Below are 21,899 nucleotides of genomic sequence, written 5' to 3' on the forward strand. Positions count from 1 at the left end.
CTGAGGGCCTACGGACACTTGTGGCCGAGGCCCCTTTGGGTAAATGGGGGCTTCACACCGCCCCCTTGCTGTGACGGCAGAGCAGCCCAGCCACAGCTGCTGCTAGCGAGGACCAGTGGCAAACGCCCCCCCCCCGCTTCTGCCCCGGAGCAGAGGGAAGGCCCCAGCCCACCCCCGCTGCCCTGGCCCCAACTCCTTGGCGCTCTGCCGTGTCCGCGGGGGAGCAGGGAAGAGTGCCGACGAGAGAGGGCAGCAGCTGGCTGCTCCTAGCTCCTCTCACTCACTGGGCACTGAGCAGGCAGGATTAATCCCACGGGGCTCTAATTGCCATGGGGGGGATTCTCTGTGGGGTACGGTCAGCAGAGGGGGGCACAGCTCGTGCTTTCTCCTGTGTGCACATGCCCCACTCCCTTCTCTTGGCAGAGGAGGCCCGGCAAGGAGGCTTCCTGCCTGGGGGGTCTCACCCGCCACTCCTTCCCAGCCTCTGCCTGAGGGCAGGAGCCGGCTCAGCCAGCAAGGACTGAGCGACCACTGTAGGAGGGATTGGGCCCAGCAGAGTCATCCAGAGGGAGGGTGCAGGGTGGAGGCAGGCCCTGCTGCACGGTCAGCTCCTCCCCCGCCTGATCACACCCCCTTTCTCGCTGGGTGGTGTGGTGGAGGGGGTTGGGCTCGGGCCCCATCCTCACAACAGCACCCCCCCCCCAGAGTGCAGGTGAGCACATGGCGGCTGCTCCTCTGGGCCACCTGATTCGCTCCAGATTTGTTGGACTACAGCCCCCATGATTCCCAGCCAGCATTGCTGCACTGCCTGAAGATGGAGGGCAAGAGAGGGAGCAGCGGCCGCTGCTTGTGGTTTTTCTCTGGGCAGCAGCACCATGGGACCAATCCTGCCCGCCCGCGCAGAGGAGCGGGTGAGCTGGGGAGAGGAGCAGAGAGCAGCCAGGCCTGCCCCCCCCCCCCCCGGATCACTTCTCGTTGCCAGCAGCAGCAGCAGCAGTTGCTTGTCTGCTTTCCTCCCAGACAAAACTGGCTGTCTTAAGCACACTTTCCCCCAAGTTGTGTTTGTGGAGTTAGGCCCAAAGAGCAAGAATCGGGGGGGGGGGGAGGGGGGCTCTAGGGCCAGCAGGAGACAGATTTCTGCCAAAGGTATCTGGAGCACTGAGGTTGTTTGGGGGGGCAGTTCTGAAGGGGGGAAATTTGAGGCAACACATTCTGGCGAGGGGGAGAAGGTGGACTGTGTGGGAGGGGAGGGCATCCCAGTGACAATAGGCAAATAGCGAGGTTTCCTTGAAACCCACCCTGCCTGCGCCTCTCGCCCAAATGGCGAAATGTCACCGTAATATCGGACCCTATTTGGGGGAGCAAACTCCAGAACGTCTCCAGAATAATACATGTAGAGTCGCATCAAGCTACCATGGGGAAGGGTTTTCTCTTCAGATGGACAAATGCCAGAAGGGACATGCAGTGGAGGAAGTGAACTTCTAAGTTTGCAAAAATGCAGGCTGCAAAAAATGTCTAAGGTGTCTTTATGGGGCTCTTCATTGCATTAGCTTGGCCAGACTAACAGAGCTTCTCTTCTGGAATCCATCCCCCCGAGTAACCACAAGTCCTTGCGTCCTCCTCGGTGGCACCCTGTTTCCCCCAGCGAGACCCCTCCTTGCTGCCTAGCTGCAGCAGTTGCACTGACCTCTCTTCCTCCCTGCGCAGGCGTGGGCAGGCACCTCCCACTCTGGGGCAACGCTGGATGTCTTCGAGTGGGGGGCAGTCGTGCCTGAAGTGTTTGGGGCTGGCCAGAAGCACCGCCCGCCAAGCCCTGCCAAGAAGGAGTGGAGAGGCAGCCCACCGGTCTCCCCACCTGCAGCTTCCAGCCCGCACCACCGGGCCTCTGCTGACGGCCCGGGCTGCACACCAGAGCAGGCCTACGGCCATCTCTCCATTGACACGGTCCGGGTGGCTGGTGAATTTGCAGCCTGCTGCCCGCACTGTGACCAGGCCTGTCCATGCTGTGCTCCTGAACAGCCGCAGGAGGGGAATGGTGAGCGAGATGCTGCCGTCCACGGGCTGCGCTTTGATGGCAGTGGCGGTGTGGGCCAGATCCCTGGGAGTTTGCTTCTCTTGCACAAGATGCCGCAGAGGAGTTCCTTTCCCACTGGCTCAGGGCCCTGGACAAGCAGCACCCTCCCTGCTTTCTTTCCCGCAGGCGGCTCCCTGGGCAGAAAGTTTGGGCACGATGTAGAAGTCTTTGGTTTGCCTCCGGAGCCCTGGGGCCTGGGAAGCCCTGTTAACCTCTCCTCTCCAGAGGAGGAAGCACTTTTCTATAGCAGCCTGCTCCCTCCCGACTTCGATGCTGACGGGGACCCCGCAAATGGCCTGGATCTTGACACCATTGACAGCGGCTTTGCAGACTGTGACTGTGGCAGCTCTCTGGGCTGCGAGGCTGGAAGGAGGCTGGCTGGCTGTGGCTCTGAACCTGCTGCTGTCGAAGGCACAGAGGAGAGGGAGGCCTTCCTGCCAAGTTACGTCAAGCAGTGGGTCTCCTGCCACAGCAGGACTCCGCCACATTAAAGAGCTGCGCAGGGCACTGCTCCAAACCCGAGTGCCGACTTTCCTCTTTGGCCCTTTTTCTTTCTGCTTAATGAAGGTCACATTGTGATAAAGGGATCTGAGAATGAATCCCTCTGAGAAGGGGGGAGCGTCAGCCCCAGCAGAGCTCGAGTGTCGGCCCTCAGGGCTGCAAGGCACCAGGCAAGAGGGCCTCGTTGACCCCGGGCAGAGAGAGCCGCACGGCCTGCTCATTCCACCTCTTTGTCACCAGGGTGGGGAGTCACTTTCTCCAAGTCCGGCATCAGAGGGACAGCCTCGGCGCAGGACAGCATGCCCTCACGACACCTCCAGTTCTTCGTCCGCTCCCCCTCCTCTGAGGCAATGCCCCCATCCAGACTGCAAGTCTCAGGCAGGGCATGTGTGCTTCTGCGTCTTTTGCATGGTGCTTTGCTTGTTTTACAGTTTTTGGGTGCTGAATAAAGAAGATACAATAAACCCTTTCCCCAAGTCCTGGACGACTGACCAGTGCTGGGGCCCCTGGGCCGGTCTGCACTGCTGGGGCCCTGGAAAGGGGAGGGTGCCCTGCGACATGGGCTGAGTCTGTGGGCATTGGGCCAGGCCATTCTTTTCTGCTGCGCCACCTTGGGCTGGGGAGACCGGTGGGGGCTGGGGCTCATACACATTCATGCTGGGGGCCATCCATGCTTTTATCTCCAGCTCTTCCCAGGACACCCCGTCATCTTGGTCCCGTTTCCTTCCTGCCCGAATGGCTCGCCTGGCCTGTGCCGTTGCCTGGGCCTCGCCTCGCCTCCAGAAGTGCCACGCTGTGTCTTGCTGCTGCCAGTTGCCAGTTGGTCGCAGCATTCAAGACACCCTCCCGGCTGGAGCGTGCCACTTGAGCAGCGACGCCAGCCGCTGCTGCCGCTGCTGCGCAGGACTGAGAGCAACTGCGCTCTCCGCTGGGCCCTGTTCTGGGGGGCCTGGCTGCCCACAGCACGTGCGCTCCCCTGCCTGGACTCCCACGTGCCCTGAAGACGGGCCCTCCCCGACTACTGAGATGCAGTCAGGAGCGCGGGCAAACACCCGCCCTGGCGCCAGCCTCGCCCACCCCTGTGCCTTGCCTGCCCTGGGCGAGGCAGGCTGCGCTTCTCCTCCTGGCAGGCAGTGCTCTCCCCTGCATGAGGACAGGCCCTGTGCAACGGGGTGCGCAAAGTGGCCAGGTGTGCAAGTGGCCCACGGACAAGTGCCCCAGGTGAGGCCCGAGCTTCAGGGCGCTCAGCCACAGGCTCCCCCTGCGGAACGATCTGCTTGACAGCAACCAGCCCAGTCCTGGCCCCGGGTGCCTTCGCCCCAGCCTGAGCCTTGCTTCCTGCGCACATGGCAAGGGAGCAGTGGCTGTCACTTACTCCGGGGGGAGTTTTGAAAGAGCCCCGTGGAGCATGGGATGCGCTCCCCACGTAAAGTCATTCCGACGAGGGGTCTGCAGCAGAGGCTCTGGATGTGCTAAGGTGGTACTTTAGAACAGCGCTAGCAACGCAGAAGGGATCTTTGCAGGCCATCGATCAAAATGCTCAACGGGCTTTCCGGCCGTTGGCTCCTGCTTGCGTGCCCACAGTCTTAACTCTGTAACTCATCTGTGTGGGCCCCCTCAGATCAGATAGACAGCAAGAGACAGCTTCCGTAGCCTACCAAAACTATCATTAAAATCAGGCAGGATAATATATGTGAGCTCAGCATTATTAGAAGAGACCTCCTTTTGCCTTGTGATGAAAGTGCACTTTCTAACGAGTCAGAGGACTGAGAGGGCGCGGAGTTTCGTTGGAGCAGCTACGGAAGATCAACATGGTAAGAAAACTACTCTGTCTCCCATGCTTCCTGCAGCAGGCTCTGCTCTTGTTCCATGGGCATTGCGAAGCAAGGCTGCTTTCCTTCACCCCACAAGATCCACCCAGAGAGAGAGCCTGACTGCAGGCTGCTCTGGGTAAGATCCATGAGGGGTCAGATCATTACAAGGGTCTTCATCAAGGGCTGGGGGCGGGGCAGAGGGAGTTTGGCTTATGTATGTATTGCTTCAAGGTAGCAAATCGGTTGCAGGGCACAAATGTGTCAACAGGAGCTGTTGGGTGAAAAACCAAAATAGCTGCAAGACAGAATCTTCTTATGCCCAGGGTAAATCAGATATAAGGGTAGCTGAAAGTAACACCTCCTGTTCATTTGTACGGAGAGGTCCCAGATGAGGATTTTATTGTGCAATTGCCCTGCCTCGTTCATGGAATTTTACAAGGAGCTCCAGATGATCCCTTCAGTTAGAACCCCATGTTTTCTCACAGCTTCATCTTCCTTTTTTCTAACCAGAAAAAAATCCATTAAGGAGGAAAATACAGAGTGTCTGTGCAAGGCCTTTTGTTTAGTAGCACTGGGAGCTCCGTCTATCTGGAAGTACCCTGGGGGTCTGCCACCTTGGTGCAGAAACCTTCCCCCCTTTGTTACCCTATTGTGCCAATTAAGTTTGGAGGGACTGAAGGGGCTTCCCTCCAGGCTAAATGGCACTACTATTTTACTGTGACATCTGGCTCATGTGCATAGCACATGATGCACACCGCCACCCATTGTCCTGTGCCTATTTATTCCTCAATCTTCCATTTTTTCCTAAACTACTTTTGTAACTACTTTTTCCCGTTATTGCTGTTTCCAGTTGTTTGTGTCCTGATCTAGCAGTATTACAGCTCCTACTGGTGGGGGTGGCTTTAAAACTGTAGAACCTGTTTTGCAACATTCCCCCCTCCGTCCCACCCCCACGTCTCCCCTGCTTCCTCTTCCCTGTCCCTGCATGGATTGTGACTGGATTTAGGGGCAGGAACAGTGGTGCCGCCATGGCTGGACCTCTGCCAGGGCCACTTGGGGCCCCCGGACATGTGCCCAGTGTCCTCGCTCTACTTCTGTCTTTTAAAAACTGTGCTTCCCAGGGTGGGCAGGCTGCTGCAGAGCCAAGGCCCTATTACCTTCATCTCCTGATCCCAGAGCGCCGCTGAGCTTCACTCTGCAGCAGCGGGCCCAGCCTGGAAAGAGCGTCCTCCTTAAAAAGCGGCAGGAGGAAGGGCTGCTGCTGCTGCTGCAGCCGCCACCCCTGCCAGGGTTCCGGTGAGCGAGGCGGGCGGATGAACAGGCGTGCCGGCTTCCCTGGTGCAAAAAGTGCCTGAAGGAGGGAAGGGACCCTCAGCCCCTTCCTGCCGTTTGGTGAGGAGCGGGGAGGGAGCAATCGCGTCCCTTTTTCTTTTACAACAAAGAAGAGGGGAAATGCCTGTCTCTTCCCCTGGCCCTGCTTATTAGATAGTGGGAAAAAGCGAGCCCAAGGGGGGCCGGGGGTGGGGGCTCCCAAGGGGCATCATCTTTCCCAAAGCCCCCTCAGACTGCGCAGTGCCATTGGGCAGGAAACCCATGAAGGGGGGGGGCTCAGACATTTTTTCACTGCGCACTCACAGAGCTGCACAACTGCGAATAACTGTGGGAGGGAGGAGCAACCTGAAATGGCAGCTTGACCTCCACCCCTTCTCTCCCTCGCCTCTACATTGTGCCCTTCATCTTTCCTCACGTGGATGTGGATGGAATTTGTGGGCAGGGAATCCCTGGGTTTTTAAGGCTGTTTTTCACTGCACATCTACAGACCTGGATAGCTGTGAATAACAACAGAGCTATTTTACAAACTTGCATTCCTTCATAGCTGCGGCAGGGGCGTGCGGTTGCTGGATGCGAAAAGCAACCACTCCAAACCCTGGGAGGGCAGCACTGCCTCCCGCTTCTCCCACAACTGCAGCACTGTGCTGTGGCTCACGCCGTGAATACAGTGGGTGCCGTGCAGTATTCAGCAATGTGGGCCCCCTGAACAACCGCTGTGATGAAAAAATACCAGCAGTGTGAGGCATGGTGGTACCTCACAAACAATAGGGCCCCAGAGCAGAACCCATCTCCTTCCTGTCAATCCAGTGTAGATCCCAGATCATGTTCAAAGGCAAGGTCATATGTTAGCATAAAGCAGGGGTGGGCAATTTGTGGGCCTCCAGAGGTTTGGGCCTACAACTCTGATCAGCACTAGCCATCAGAGCCAATGCTGAGGCATAGCAGGCAAAAGCATCTGGAGGGCCACAAGTTGCCCACCCCAGGCGTAGAGGGAGGGAAATTCTGCATTTGCTAGCTGTGGCAAACTGATGCTCAAAGGCAGGTTCTCTCACTCTCTGTTAGCTGGAAGGTTTTTCAAAAAGCCCTTTCTGTGCCTAGGAGGGAACTTTTCATTTGGGCTTGGGCACCCAGAAAATCTTGAGCTGATGCTCCTCTTTTTGGTCCTTTGTCTGAGAGGCAGGTGCTAGCATTCATCTTTATGACAGATTAGCACAAAGGACTGTTTCTCTGGAACCAAGTATCTTGTTGGACCCCCTGTTAAGACAACTGGATCAAGTAGTAGGAAGCTTGCAGTGTTACCCTTCGGAACTTTTTCTTCCTTTCTACTTTTTAATGCCATATGAACTCTGATTTCCTGAAATAAATATTACGTTGGGTTGTTAATTTTTTTTTCTGTGTGTCTCTTCATTCTGCCCACTCACACTACCACTTGGCTAATGTTATTCATAGCACAATTCTATGCATGCTTCCTCAGAAGTAAGTCCAGTGGTGATCAGGTAAATGTGCAGAAGATTGCAGCCTGAGTCGTTTGAGCTGTCTCTAAATGAGAGGGGATAACAGCCCCTCTCCCAAAGAATTATTGGCATTTCTTTTGGGGTTGTGTTATTGGGCATATACAGCTATTCCCAGAAGCCTATGCCAACAACCAAGAAGGGAGTGGCAGCTGTTTTACAATTTTGTTGTACAAGTGGGGGGGGGGGGGTTTGTACCCTCACTTTCACCTCAGATCTTCACAGATATCAAGTATCACACAGCAGAGCTACACGGTGTCACCTTGTGAAATTGTCACAGCAGCCATGGGTGGGAAGAAGCCAGATGAACCAGCTTGTCTCCCCGAGTGCTGGAGTCATCCTAGGAGCCTGGCATGTCACATGTACAGAATGATCCTGGCCATGTATCACAGAAGTCCTAAGCACTGTGTCCTCTGACTGACTGGGTACCCCAGCTCAGTCCAGAGGAGAGTGGCCAAGCGGGGCAGTTACAATGACACCCCTCCTGTCTCACCCCCCCCCTTTGTGTTGCAGGCCACAATGGGAAAGGGCCATGGGGCAGCCTGCTTGCTATGGATGCTTCTCTTCCCTCTCTTCGCGGCCGACGAAAGACAGCAAACAGGTATGCGGGGGAGAGCAAGAGCAGCACAACCTCTTGCACGGCACACGCATATGCCGGGTCATGTGCAAGAACAAGAAAGAAGTGATCCTCACACTAGTTGGTTTCAGCTGAGGAAGGAGCAGAAGGGCCACTGCTGTAGATTTGTGGGAAGAAGAGTAACTTTTTCGAAATGTGTTGGGCAGAATAAATACTTCAGGCACTTTGAGAATCACTTCTCTCTTGTTTTTGTGAGGCATCCAACAGTTTTCCCTTTTACTGATTGCATGCAGAGTTGTGGCCGAAACAGACATGGTGTGGGCAATCTGTACCCACCTTACCAAAGATAGTCTGGGCTTGGTAAGTGCCTGGATGAGAGACCAGCTTGGACCTCCCCCCCGCCCCGAATGTAGGCTGTTTTGGATTTCATGGCGGAAGAAAGGCAGGATATAACTGTTGTTGTTGTTCAGTCGTGTCCGACTCTTCGTGACCCCATGGACCATAGCACGCCAGGCCTTCCTGTCCTGCGCTCTCTCCCGGAGCATGCTCAAGTTCATATTCATTGCATCCGTGGTGCTATCTAGCCATCTCATCCTCTGCCGTCCCCTTCTCCTTTTGCCTTCAGTCTTTCCCAGCATCAGAGTCTTTTCCAGGGAGTTTTCTCTTCGCATTAGGTGGCCAAAATATTGCAGCTTCAGCTTCAGTATCTGTCCTTCCAATGAGCACTCAGGGTTGATTTCCTTTAGGATGGACTGATTGGACCTCCTTGCAGTCCAGGGGACTCGTAAGAGTCTTCTCCAGCACCACAGTTCGAAAGCATCAATTCTTCGGTGCTCAGCCTTCCTTATAGTCCAGCTCTCACAGCCATACGTTACTACTGGGAAAAACATAGCTTTGATTAGACGGACCTTTGTCGGCAAGGTGATGTCTCTGCTTCTTACTATGCTGTCTAGGTTTGCCATAGGTTTCCTCCCAAGGAGCAAGTGTCTTTTAATTTCATGGCTACAGTCACCGTCTGCGGTGATCTTGGAGCCCCAAAAAGTAAAATCTGTCACTGCTTCCATTTCTTCCCCTTCTATATGCCAGGAAGTGATAGGGCCAGATGCCATGATTTTAGTTTTTTTAATGTTGAGTTTCAAACCAGCTTTTGCACTCTCCACTTTCACCCTCAACAAGAGGCTCTTGAGATCCTCTTTGCTTTCTGCCATTAGGGTGGTATCGTCTGCATATTGGAGGTTGTTGATAATTCTCCCAGCAATCTTAATTCCGACCTCTGATTCATCCAACCCGGCATTTCTCATGATGTACTCTGCATATAAGTTAAATAAGCAGGGTGACAATATGCAGCCTTGTCGTACTCCTTTCCCAATTTTGAACCAATCGGTTATTCCATGTCTGGTTCTTACTGTTGCTTCTTGACCCTCGTACAGGTTTCTCAGGAGACAGGTAAGGTGGTCTGGTACTCCCATCACCTTCAGAATTTGCCACAGTTTGTTGTGATCCACACAATCAAAGGCTTTAGCGTAGTCAATGAAGCAGAAATAGACGTTTTTCTGGAATTCTCTTGCTTTCTCCATGATCCAGCGAATATTGGCGATTTGATCTCTAGTTCCTCTGCCTCTTCTAAACCCCGCTTGTACTTCTGGTAGTTCTCGGTTCACATACTGCTGAAGCCTAGCTTGTAGGATTTTGAGCATCACCTTGCTGGCATGTGAAATGAGCGCAATTGTGCGGTAGTTTGAACACTCTTTGGCGTTGCCCTTCTTTGGAATTGGAATGTAAACTGACCTTTTCCAGTCTTGTGGCCACTGTTGAGTGTTCCAGATTTGTTGGCATATTGAATGCAGCACTTTAACAGCATCATCTTTTAGGATTTTAAATAGCTCGGCTGGAATACTGTCATCTCCGCTAGCTTTGTTGTTACTAATGCTTCCTAAGGCCCACTTGACTTCACTGTCTAGGATGTCCGGCTCAAGTTCAGTGACCGCACTGTCATGGCTATCAGGGACATTCAGATCTTTCCTTGTATAGTTCTTCTGTGTATTCTTTCCACCTCTTCTTAATCTCATCTGCTTCTGTTAGGCCCCTGCCTTCTTTGTCCTTTATCATGCCCGTCTTTGCACAAAACGTTCCCTTGAGATCTCCGATTTTCTTGAAGAGATCTCTAGTCTTTCCCATTCTGTTGTTTTCCTCGATTTCTTTGCATTGTTCATTTAAGAAGGCCTTCTTGTCTCTCCTTGCTATTCTCTGGAACTCTGCATTCAGTTGGGTATATCTTCCCCTTTCTCCCTTGCTTTTCGCTTCCCTTCTTTCGTGAGCTACTTGTAAAGCCTCATCAGACAGCCACTTGGCTTTCTTGCATTTCTTTTTCTTTGGGACGGATTTCGTTGCTGCCTTCTGAACAATGTTACGGACCTCCGTCCATAGTTCCTCAGGCACTCTGTCTATCAGGTCTAATCCCTGAAATCTATTCCTCACCTCCACTGTATATTCATAAGGTTAGTATCTCCTGTCAATTTTTTTTCAGTGTGTGTGGCGGGGGGTGTTGTTGTTTATCACTTTAAAGCCAGTGTGGCGTAGTGGCGAGAGTGTTGGACTGGGAGCCGGGAGATCTGGGTTCTAGTCCCCACTCGGCCATGACGCTCACTGGGTGACTCTGGGCCACTCACTGACTCTCAGCCTAACGTACCTCACAGGGTTGTTGTGAGGATAAAATGGAGAGGAGGAGGATCATGTAAGCTGCCATGGGTTCCTTGCAAGAGGGAAAGGAAGGCACGATATAAATGGAATAAGCAAGCAAATGAGCAAAGCAGTGGGTGGGGGAAGCTCCAATTTTGACCAGAGCGTCAGTGCTGGAGGAGATGTTGGTCTTTTTCCTTACATGCCATTTTACCAGTTAAAATACTCCCACAGCATCCTGTTAACCCCACTTTGGACAGGGGAGACACATACCCATATCTGGACTCCTTCATCGTCTCTGTCCTCTCTGCAGAAGGGAGTCTGCCCTGGAGGCTTCAGTGCAGCGGCAGGTCCAAATTCACAGCAACTTCAGCCCACTGGAATCTCCCATCACCTCTGTCCAGAAGCCTCTGAGCAACGCAGAGAGCCGACTGCGCAGCCCCGCTGGCCATTCCCCACCCAGATCAGAGCAGTTGCCCTCTCCCCCCATCCTGCAAGCGGCTGCTTGTCTGCCTCTCTATTTGTGATATTTGTATACCACTAAATATAATGAAATCCCCAAGAGGTTCCCACAACAACAGGAAGACCAAACTAACGGGTGCACCACGCCCAGCCCAGCCCAGCCTCGAGCGGGAGGGGGGCGCATGTGGCACCTGGCTTCTGCCAGAAGGCCCCTAACCCGAGGCCCCCCCCCTCTCCCGGCAGGGACCGCCGATGATGTGCAGTGCCTGAACAATTACGGGTCTCGGGGCCGCCGAGTGGCGTGCACGTGGCGCCGCAACGAGAGCCTGGGCGAGGCGCCGTTCCACCTCAACTTCTCCGAGTAAGGCCCCGGGGTGCGCGCGGGGGGGGGGGGGCAGCCGGCCTGGCGGGAGCGTCTCCGCGTACTCGTGGCCCGGTGGCGCTAAGGCGGGCGAGCAAGCGGCCGCACGTGCTAGCCGATGCCAGTCCCGAGTCTCTGGGCCAGGTGGGCAGCACAAGGCTCAGTGATCAGACCACCGTGCAGTGGCATGTTGCATCTTAGGTTAAGTTGCCCCAAGGCGATCATAGCCAGGGAGTCCAAGGCTGCTTGCCAGGTGCACACCGAGTCCAGCAGAAACTGACATCCGGGTTTCAGTCCACATGGGCCCCCCTCCCTCCCCCAGGGGCGATGGGTCCTCCGCCACCGGTACCCCAGGCACCCGGCACGTCCCCAAAGCATCCCCCCCTTCAGAGAATCCAGCCCCCCACGATCGCGTCCCGGCGCGGGGAAACTCAGCCGGCCAGAGCAGGCGGGCCCACGGGGGGGGGGCGGGCGGGGGGCCCGCAGCAGAGCGCCCGCCGCGCTCATGCGAGTCGCGCGTTCGGGCCGGCTTCGCAGGGGCGCTCGTCACGCGCGCGTGCCAGGGCGCGCACAGCTGCGTTGATCTTCATCCCGCGACAAAGCAACCCGGGGGTCATCCACGGTCCCAACGTACATCTGCTTTGACGGCTGCGTGCGGGGGTGTGGTTGCGGCACAAGCCCAGCCGGGAAGGAGGGGCCCTGGGCCGGCCGCGGCCCCGCGTGTCGGCCTGCCGCTTTCCGGGCCAGCGTAGGCGAGGCTCGAAGCGCGCCCGGCGCCTCGGGGCGTGGGGGGGCGAGCGAGAGCGCGCGCTGCCCGGGCAGCGGGGCGCCCAAGGCTGCCGGGCTCCGCGCGCGGCTGGGCTCAAAGCAGCGGCGTATCGCTTCCAGGCGAGACTTGCGCTCTCCGAGTGGCTTCAGACTGCCCGGAAAACGCGCACGATCACGCCCCGCCCCGACTGGTCCACGTGCGCGCGCGATCGCGGCTACTCCCTGCTCAGAGCCACGCTGCTCCCCAGAAGCCCCGCCGTGGCCCGGGCTGGAGCCCTGGCACAAGCGGGCCCCGGCCGCGGCTCTGGGGAAAGACCCCCCTTCCGTCTTTGCAGCCGCCTCCGCGACTTCAGCGACCTCATCTGCACTCTGTCCGCCTCTCCCGAGTCCCGGGATCACTTCAGCTGCTCTGCGCACAGCGAAGAGGGCGAGTTCGCGGAGAACGACGAGTACGCCGTCTCCCTGCACGCGACCTCCGCGGGGACGGGCCTCGCCTACCCGGTCTTCGCGGCGTACAGGCCCCGGCTGCATAGTGAGTCCTGCGCCGCGGGCTGCGGCGGGGCGCCGTCCGAAGCGTGCCGGCCCCTCCTGGCGCCGGGGGGGCGCTTGCGCGCGCCCTTCTCCTCGACGAGCAGCGGCGGCGCGGGCGGAGGCCCCAGAAGCGCCGCGGCGCCGCCGGGGGTGCGGGTCGCAGCCGCGCCGCTTCCCAGCTACGCCTCCTCCCTCCCCAGTTGAATGCGACCCCCCCGGGGGCCTGCAGAGCAGCATGAGCGCCGGCAAGTGTCGGATCTGGTGGAGGGCGCCGGAGGCGCTTGAAGACGTCGTCCTGCGGGACTGGCAGTGGGAGCTGGCGTTCAAGGCCGCGCGCGCGCCCTGGCAGGTAGCGGGGCGGGGCGGGGCGGGGCGGGCGCAGGCCGCGACCGGCTGCCTCGGGGGTCCGGCTCGAGACGGGCGCGCCACCCCCCCCCACAAGGCACCGGGCTTCGGGGAGCTCCGGCTTGTCCGTTTCCCCTGGACTCGGAGCAGCCACCCCCTAGAGCGCGGGGCCCCCGCGGTCTTCCCAAGCCCCGTCTCCGCACGCGGGCGTTCCCTGACGCGTGGCCACACCAGCCGCGGTCTGCAGCGCGCAGCAGCGTGTGTCGTTTTATTGCTGATTTACATTTATGTATTTATCTAGAAATGGCCGCGATATTTCATGTTCACTGTTTTGATAACTCCGTGGAAGGCAGCATATAAATTTGGGTAAAAAAATTAATGGTGCCCTTGGGGGTATGAGCCAGCAGCTGAGTTCACACGACTGGCGTCATCGCCCCTGAAGCAGCGCGGGTTGCCATGATGTCTGAACCCAGAGCAGTGTGGCCATCGCGACTTTTCACCCACTCTGCAAACCACAACGTGCAGTAGGGGCTGCTGGGTGGTTGCAGAGTCACTGCAGCCACACCGCATGCTGGGTTTGGATGACACGGCAGCCTGCGCTGAAGCCACTTCTGGTCCGACAGCAGTTCCCATTCCCCACGGTGGGGGGACATCTAGAATTACCCACTTCCCTGCGGGATGCCCATGCTTTTAAGGGTGGGCAGCACCCTTGGTGGGGTCCTCCACCTAGCCCAGCCCCACCTGTGCCAGCCTCCCCACCGCTTCATAGGAAATGATATGCCCACCTTGCTCAACCATGCATATCTCTTGCCACTTCCAGTTTGACAGCCATCAAGCTAAAAGCTGCTTCAGTGATCTTGAGGGAGAAGGGGAACTGCACATCAGGCACCCTGAAAAATTGGGGCAGGGGACTAGATACAGGCAAAACAACCCACAGCGCGTAGCTTCTCGCCCATCGTGGGTCAGCATGCCATGGGAACATGCCCAGTAGCTGTCTAAGGCTGACCTTTCAGATGCTCCGTGGCTACTAAGCCACAGGGCCAAGCCAACAAGGTGGTGTTGGGTCAGTGAAGGCACATTTACAGTCTCCCCAAAGGCAGAGCTGGCCCAGGCATCAACGTGTCTGCCATTTGGGGGTGGGGGGTACATGCCTCACAGTTCCAGTTATATACTGCTTGCAACAGCGATAAAGCACAACGACCTGGTTCGCACCCACAGTCAGTCACGGCTGTGCCGGAGCGAGCGGGCACACCACCTCCCGTGCACTTATCACTCCCACTTTACATCTGGCTTTGTAAACAACCCAGGAATGCCACATTCCCGGGTTGTTGTGATATGCAAACTTGGCACCTTGGATTGCTTAAGGTTCATTCATTCATTCTATTTCTATATTGCCCCATAGCAGAAGCTCTCTGGGTGGCTCACAAAGATTAAAGCTGAACAACTCAGAGCTTTAACCCAATAATCACACACGGTTTGGGCTGTTTACACAGCCAGGTGTAAAGCAGAAGCAGCGAGTACTTGGTAGGCAGTGGACTCACTCACTTCTGCTGTACTTGGCAAACCGGGTCAGTAACTATTCTGATGGCTTTACTTGCTTTTGCAGCAGAGTTTCTCTCTGTTCCTCTAGTCACTGTATTAGTGTGGATTGTCCGAATGGTTAATGCTGTGTGCTGCATATCCGCTTCTGGCTTATTTTATGATCTTGGGCTCTGCCTAAATACATTCTGCCTAATGGGCTCCTTCCCTACACTACAACCCTTTCACAGCAAGCTCAGTCCAGGATCTTGGTCAGCAAAGAAACGTGGGCAGAGATAGATGGCTCCGAGCTCAAGCCTGGCACTGATTACATGGCAAGGATTCGCTGCAAAACCCCCGATGCGGACCCCCACTACGGCAGCCAGTGGAGCCAGTGGAGCACCACCACGGCGTGGCGCCCCCCCCCAGGTTTGCCGCCGGGCCACCACGTGCCAGGTGGCACTGCTTGAGCAGGCTGCGTGTGGCGCTTGCTCCTCCCGATGCCTCCTGCACACAGGCCTGCAGAAACGCCCACAGCCGCCCTCATTTTGTGCCACATCCCCCACGCTCGCTCATTCCGCATATTTAGCTTCAGTTATACCCAAGGCAGGTTGCAAAACAAAAACAGCGATAAAGCCATCTATAAAATACTCTCCACACAGACTGAATGCCTCGCATTTAAAACAGTGTCACATGCCCAGGGAAAAGAAAGCTCTTTGTTCCTTCTCAGAAGGGCATTAAGAGCACCTCCATCCTGGGGGAGAGAAGAAGCCATCATGGAAAAGTCTGAGCCCCACCCCCAAAGGGGATAAATACTTTAGTCTTTATTATTTTTTTGCTTACTATATTTATATAAAAGTGCCCAATAACATTGTTCTCTGGGTGGCTTACAGCGTAAAATGGTAAGATATAATTTAGAAGCACACCCTACAAGTTGGCCTAAAATACTTTTAAATAAGTAAATAAATATAACAACAATTTGGAGCATAAAAAAATAGGCAACAAAATGACCATAAAGGAGGTACCAGGCGGGGTGTTCTCAAAAGGCCATAGAACAGCCGGGCTGCCACTCCACTGACCCCAAGAATAGGCTTGGACTCGGTTCCCTCAGTCTTCGCCACTCGGCACCACAGAGTTTCACACTTGTCTCCAAAGTCTATACCAGGCTGTGCACAGCCGGGATCACAGCATCCTCGGGCTGGAAGGGGTCATCGAGCGCGCCCTCCCGCCCTGTGCAGGAGTCCAGCGTAGAGCAGGCTGCTGCCCCGTTTCTGCTCAAAGGTCTCCAGCGACAGAGAGCCCTCCACCTCCCCAGGCGGTTGGCCCCATGGTCTGACTGCTCTGGCCATTAGGATGTTTCTGAGGTTCTCCCACCCACGGTTGACAGGGTATTTTAAAAGCTCGCTGCATAGGGAAGGGAGCTAGAAAGACTGGCCCCTGGGCCCACACTCTGTGGCATCCATTCCTACCTGGCCTTTATTGGCACAACACCCGACGAAGCCACTGTGTTGCCCTCAGCCCACTAGAGGCAACAGTGCAGCTTCCAAAGCAGAGCCTACAGAAGCATAGCGCGGCTGGTCATTTCCAGGGCCAGCTGCTGCTTCCCTCACCAATCTAGGGCAACCCTCTACTGCACTGATGGGCTGATAATTCCATCCACAGGTGACCAGCAGCAGATTGGTTCTCCCCTACCAAGGGCTGTGTTCATCTCTCTCCCTCTCTCCCTGGGTCCTCTGCTGGTCCTGCTCCTGGCCCTCAGGTTCTTCTGGAGGTAAGTCCCCCCCCCCCCCAAGCTGGGTGATCTACATCACTCTCGGCTGCCTAGGTGGCCCTGAAGGGATGAGGGTGGCAGGGGTGCTGCACTTGCCTTGATGGGGCACCCTTGTCCTGAAAGGAGCATCTCAGAGGAGCCTGGTGGCCACAGGGCATGAGTGTAATGATTTGTGTTTGCACATCTCATGTCTGTTCTGTGCTTTACTTTGTTTTCCACAGCCAGGATCATAGAAGTGCAGAGCTGGAAGGGGCCGGGCCATGCTGCCCCAAGGCACATGCCCAGCATGCCTTGCTCCCAGGGTGCAGAAATTGGGGGCAAGGGAAGGAGCTGCTGCTGTGGGCACCACCACAGGGGAGGGAGGCCGGCCCTGCCCCCAGACGCAGGCAGGCAGCCTCCTCATTCTCCTGCACTGCTCTGAGCTCAGCCATAGGCCCCAAGGAATCTGCTCTTAGGGTGGACACAGCGGGTGTTCAGCCTGCAGCACATGGAGGCCGCACCTGTGTCCACATGAACACCACTCCAGAAGGCCATGTGAGCTCTTCCTCACAGCTGGCCCGAGTGGGCAGGATGTTTCCTAAGTGTGCCCCACCCGAGGTCTCTGTTGAACCCTGGGGCTGGCCGGCATCAAGTGGGTGTGGTGTGAGATGTGGAGGGCAGGGCTCAGGTGTGTGTTCCTTTATTACCTCCTCCAAGGAGCTCAAGGGGGCACACACTGGGCCCGTTTGCACACCACAAGCAGCCCTGTGGGTTAATTTACTTATGGGGGTTGTTGTACATCGGTTGACATTTTAAAAATGCAAGCTGTGGTGAAGGCACGCTGCAGCCTGTCACGTCGCGTGAAGCTGGCCAGGGTGGGTTGTTGGCATGGTTAACAAACTATCTGCAACCCTAAAACAGCCCATCATTGGTGCACTCCCTTGCTAACATTTTTAAAAATGCATTTGAGAAATGTTGGTGGGCTTGTTGTGACATGCAAACCAGGTCATTTTTCCCCTCTCTCCATTTTATTCTCACAACAATAACCCTGTGAGTTAGGCTAGGCTAGGAGACTGTGACTGGCCCAAGACCACCCAGTGAGCTTCATGGTTGACAGGGGATTTAAACCCATCTCCCCAGCCCCAGTCAGACACTTCTAACCAGCAAGACGGGATGACGGTTTTTCCATGAGCTGCCTTTCCAATCTGAGGCTGTTTTGCTGACCAGTAAAGGGGGATGCTGTTCTCTCTATCCACAGGCTCAAGGGCGCAAAGATCCCCTCCCCAGCAGCATTCTTCCAGCCCCTTTATACCTCTCACAATGGGGATTTCAAGGTAACTGCTATGATCCAGGGATTTGGGGTGGGGGGATGACAAATGATGGGCAGGCAGTAAGCAGAGGGATCCAGAGAGATCTGTTTGTACTGGGTTCGCTGTAGGAGTGCACGAAAGCCACTTACCTGGTCTCGCAGCTTGCTTCGCAGTGGGGGGGAGGCGCTTCGCTGCTCCCCCCAAAATTCAGGCCGGGGAGGAGGCGCCTCGCCTCGCCCGGCCGCGAAATAAAAAGTTTAAAAAAAAACAACGCCCCCGTGATAGGCTACGTGACGATTAACGTAGCCTATCACGGCTAGATCTGCAAAGTCAGCCATGATAGGCTACGTTAATCATCATGTAGCCTATCACGGGTGACTTAAAAAAAAAAAAAAGCGTGTATGCAAATGGCGGCCCCCACAGGGAGCCGCCATTCGTGTTCCTTATTTGGTCCCTGTAGTCTACGTAAAGATTTACGTAGACTACAGTGACCAAATAAGGAACGCGAATGGCGGCTCCCTATGGGGGCCGCCATTAGCCGTACGCGTTTTTTTTTTTAAAAGTCACCTGTGATAGGCTACGTGATGATTAACGTAGCCTATCACGGCTGACTTTGCAAATCTAGCCGTGATAGGCTACGTTAATCGTCACGTGGAGCCTATCAAGGGGGCGTTTGTTTTACTTTTATTGGAATGGCGGCAGTGGTGGCAGCCGGTCAAAAGACCGGCTGCCGCCTCTGCCCCTTTTGAAGACCTGACGAACCGCCGCCGGGAGGGACATTTGGGAAAGGTAAGTCCCGTCCCGGGGGGGTGTGTGCGGAGAATTTCTCCCCGAAACTACTTCGGGGGGCCGAATGCGTTGGCACTCGGCCCCCCAAAGTTTCGGGGAGAAATTCTCCCCCATCCCTAGTTCGCTGGCCTTCCAAAGTGCAGAGGTGATGAGCATTCGCCATTCCCATATGCACTCTCCCCCACCTCTGGGTTCTGCTTGCCTGCTTCCTCCTCCTCCTACATGAGAAATTATTTTGCTAGCCTGTGTCCTTCCTCACATCCTTGACTGGAAAACATAAAAAATAAACCATCAGCATTAATTAATTAGCACATGCAAATGCAGACTGCCTTCTCTCCTGTTCCTACTTTTACTTACATTTTTTACTCACATTTTACTTAAATACATTTACTTATGTATTTGAACAATTTCTATCCTTTCCTACCGTTTTCTACACTGAGGTATACTCAAGGCAGCTTACAGTTAAAAAACTGGATAACGGAATACAAAATTATCAATACAAATCAACAGTAGAAGGATAAAGAGCCACGTATGGGGTGGATAACCGGTTTAGCTATTTTAAACACTGCTTTAATTTTGCGGGGAGCTTCCTTGAGGCTTCTTTTTAGAAAAGCATCTAAGGAGCCTGGCCAAGAACCACCTGTCGCTGCTGGGTGTGTTGTGCGCCTGCCCGGCCGGGCCGCCGGCGCGGAGCGGCCTCGCGCAGCAGGCCTGGGCCCGCCTCTGCTCGCTGCGGCCCCTGGCACGGGGGCGGAGGGCTGCGCCGGGCCTTGCCTAGCCCTTCCCGGCCCAGGCGAACCCCGCAGCGCCAGGGCCACGCAGCCTCCTCCCCCGCGCCTCACGCCCGCGGAAGGAGCCGCCTGCCCGCCCGCCCGCCGCGGCGGCAGGCACGAGGCGCCGCTGCTCTGGCGCGCGGCGCGGCGCCGAGGGAGGGCGCCCGAACCCGAGCCCGGCTTCTGGTCTCTTGCAGGGCTGGGTCGGCCACGCGGAGAGGGGCGCCTGGCCGCGCACACGCACCGACGGCCCCGCTGGCGGCGGCGAGGAGGAGGGCGCGGCGGCGGCGGCGCTGTCCCGGGTCTCCTTCCCGAGGGGCGCCCCCGAGGCGGAGGCGGCGGCCCGCGAGCACGGCTGCCCCCCGCCCGCGGCGCCGTGGGGCCAGTACGTGGCGAGCCAGCGCGTGGCGCCGGAGAGGCCCGCGGCGCCGTGCGGCAGCGGCGCCCCCCGGCCCGGGGCGGCGGGCGAGGGGGGCGCCCCCCCCGGGCCGGGCGAGGACGCCGCCTGCCCGGAGGCCCGCCTCTCCCGCAGCAGCGGCCCCTGCGCCGCGGGCAGCAGCGGCGGCCGGCGAGGCGCCACCTTCCCGGCGCGCGGGAGGGCGGCCGGGCCGAGCCGCCGCTGAAGCCTCGCCCGGAAGCGGCCCCCGCCGCTCCCCGACAGCAGGCGCGGCGCGGCGCGGCTGCGCTCCGGGGGCCAGTGCGACCGCGCCGACCGCCCCGGGCCCGGCGGCGAGGGGCGGAGGCCGCTTCGGCGGGGAGCCCGGCGCTGGCGGAAGGCGGGGCCTGGCCGCGCGAGCAGCCCGCGGCGCCGGGACCAGCGGGAGAGTCGGCGCGCTGCCGGCGGGCCCCGCTCCCGCTGCTCGCCCCGGGAGCCCGCGGCGGCTGGCCGGCGACGGCTCTTCGCCGGGGCGCCCCGCCGGGCGGAAGGCGGAGCGACGTTGGGCGCCAGCAGCGCCCGGCCCGGCCCGGCCCGGCCGCCAGGCGGCCCCTGGGCCGGGGCAGCCGCTCGCCCCTCCCTGCCCGGCCCCGGCGGAGCTGCCCTAGCCGGCGGCGAGGGGGCGGAGCCGCCGAGCAAGCGGGCGTCCGCGGGGCCGGGCGCCCCCCGCCGGCGTCGCTTCCGGCCGCGCCTGCCTCGGCCCCGCGCCGGGGCGCCTGCTCGCCGCTGCTCCGAGCGCGCTGGAATCGGCTTTCCCGGAGGCCGCCGCACGCGCTCCGCTGCGCGCGGGCCTGCACGTGGCGTCACGCGGCCGCTCCCGCAGAGGCCCGCCGCGGCCCCCGCCGGCCGGAGCCGGCCCCGCGAGGAGAAGCCGGCCGGCGTCGCTGGGGCGAGACTGCGTCGACGTTGTGCGCCGCGTCAATAAATGGCCCTCCCCGGTTGCCGGAACGACGTGGCCTGAAGTCGTTACTCTGCTCCGCCCGGGGCCGCCGCAGCGTCGGGCCCTGGGCGATGCCGTCGCGGGGGCGGGCAGTGCTGGGGGAGCTGGCGGGCAAGACTGCGGGGCCCGCGGCGCGCTCGGCGATGGCGGGAACGCCCGGGCGCCACCACAAGATGGCTGCCGCGGGCGGCGCGCCTCCCCTCGCGCGAAAGACGGGCGGCGGGGCGGAGGTGGCGCCTGAGCCCCGTCCTTGCGCGGACAGCGGCCCCGTTCGAGGACCCCCGCCGCGCCCGGCCAGAAAACTCCCCCTCCGTCGCGCGCGCCCTCCCTGCCTGGACATGAAGCCCCCGCTCGGCTCTCCTGGGGGCCTGCCAACAGCCCCCGCCCCGCGCTGCCTTCCGCCGCTCCCCCGACCCCGCTGGCTGCGGCTGCCCTTCGCCAGACGCCCCCGCCCGCGACAGGAGCCCCGCCGCCCCGGGGACGGGCTGCCCGGGCCAGGGAAGCGCCCGCCCACGGCCCCCGCCCCCCTCCAGACGCGGCCACGGGGAACGAAGATGGCAGCAGCTTCGCCCTGCCGCCGTGTGAGCTGCCGCCGAGGAAATCCGCTCATCGGGAAGGCGGGCGGGCGGGGCCGGCGCCTCGGCCCTGCGGACGCGAGCGCCCCATCGCCGACAGCCCGGCAGGGCGCCCCGTCGGGCAAGGGGACGAGGGCGCTGGGCGAGCGGCCATTCCAGTCCGGCTTCAGGCCTGGGCTTGACGCTGCGCGGGCCTCGGTCGCCCGGCTCGGCAGGCTCCAACCTCCGGGGCCCAGTGCGCGCACGAGGAATTTCGTGGGTGCTCTCGAAAAACGGCTGCCACGGCGCACGTGAGCAGTCACAAAGCACCCGTTTCCCGGAAGGCAAACTGGTAAAAGAGGTCGCTTGCTCAAGAAAAGGCAGAGGCAGGGCGGGGGCTCCAGAGCGCAAAGCCGCTCCTCGGAACCCGCAATCTTCGGCTCCAACAGCCTTTTCCTAGAAGGCCAGCTGGTGAGGCTCAGAGGCAAGAAACGTGGCCCAAGGCACAGGTGGGGGCTGAGCCTCGAATGCCAAGTCGCGTATTTGCCCTCGCAAAGTACAACAAACACCCATTTGGCGGGAGGCGAGCTGGCATGCTCAGAGAAAAAACCCCCCGCGGAGGGAAAGCACCCCCCAACCAGAAAACAAACACCGCCCCGCCTGCATAGAAAGGCAACACACGGCACAGGAAACACCTCCTCGCCCCCCGGCCCCCCGGGGGGCTCCCTGCCACCCCACTAGCCCCCACCCCCAGCATGCTTGCTATCACTGCCCAGCTCACCTTCCTTGTGGGGAGAACTGGGCACTTGGACTGCAGCCACCCACCATTTTTATTTCCAAAAAATGCCTCTGGGGCCCCTGTGGAGTCCAGAGG

The 21,899-nt window shown here is 58.5% G+C and overlaps 2 protein-coding genes and 1 long non-coding RNA gene across 7 annotated transcripts in view; 2 read left to right on the plus strand and 1 right to left on the minus strand.

The window, feature by feature from the left end:
- The window catches only part of IL21R (interleukin 21 receptor), a 29,001-nt gene extending 25,943 nt beyond the window's left edge, over nucleotides 1-3,058 (plus strand). For 2 of the 4 annotated variants that reach the window (XM_084819155.1, XM_084819156.1), the window contains exons 9-10: nucleotides 1,708-2,035; nucleotides 2,201-3,058. In XM_084819155.1, the coding sequence (XP_084675281.1) occupies nucleotides 1,708-2,035; nucleotides 2,201-2,565 (693 nt within the window). In that variant the 3' untranslated portion in view covers nucleotides 2,566-3,058. Of the gene's footprint in view, nucleotides 1-1,707 lie in introns of all 4 variants that reach the window. The other 2 variants (XM_084819153.1, XM_084819154.1) reach the window with 1 other exon arrangement.
- The window catches only part of LOC146336852 (uncharacterized), a 52,514-nt gene that overhangs the window by 6,832 nt on the left and 23,783 nt on the right, over nucleotides 1-21,899 (minus strand). The gene's annotated exons all lie outside the window — the stretch shown is intronic.
- LOC146336853 (interleukin-21 receptor-like) lies at nucleotides 4,301-19,798 on the plus strand. The gene is made up of 9 exons (XM_084819158.1): nucleotides 4,301-4,389; nucleotides 7,746-7,833; nucleotides 11,194-11,311; nucleotides 12,415-12,611; nucleotides 12,811-12,959; nucleotides 14,725-14,902; nucleotides 16,136-16,244; nucleotides 17,482-17,557; nucleotides 19,293-19,798. The coding sequence occupies exons 1-9, from the start codon at nucleotides 4,387-4,389 to the stop codon at nucleotides 19,716-19,718; spliced, it is 1,344 nt and encodes a 447-aa protein (XP_084675284.1). The 5' UTR covers nucleotides 4,301-4,386; the 3' UTR covers nucleotides 19,719-19,798.

Source organism: Heloderma suspectum, chromosome 12 (assembly GCF_057233095.1).
Source record: "Heloderma suspectum isolate Gila_16-S chromosome 12, 16-S_ref, whole genome shotgun sequence".
NCBI lineage: Eukaryota > Metazoa > Chordata > Lepidosauria > Squamata > Helodermatidae > Heloderma > Heloderma suspectum.

Coding starts and splice junctions, on each gene's coding strand:
- LOC146336853 (XM_084819158.1), top strand. Junction 7,834..11,193: donor CGACGAAAGACAGCAAACAG/GTATGCGGGGGA, acceptor CTCTCCCGGCAG/GGACCGCCGATGATGTGCAG. Junction 12,960..14,724: donor CCGCGCGCGCGCCCTGGCAG/GTAGCGGGGCGG, acceptor ACCCTTTCACAG/CAAGCTCAGTCCAGGATCTT.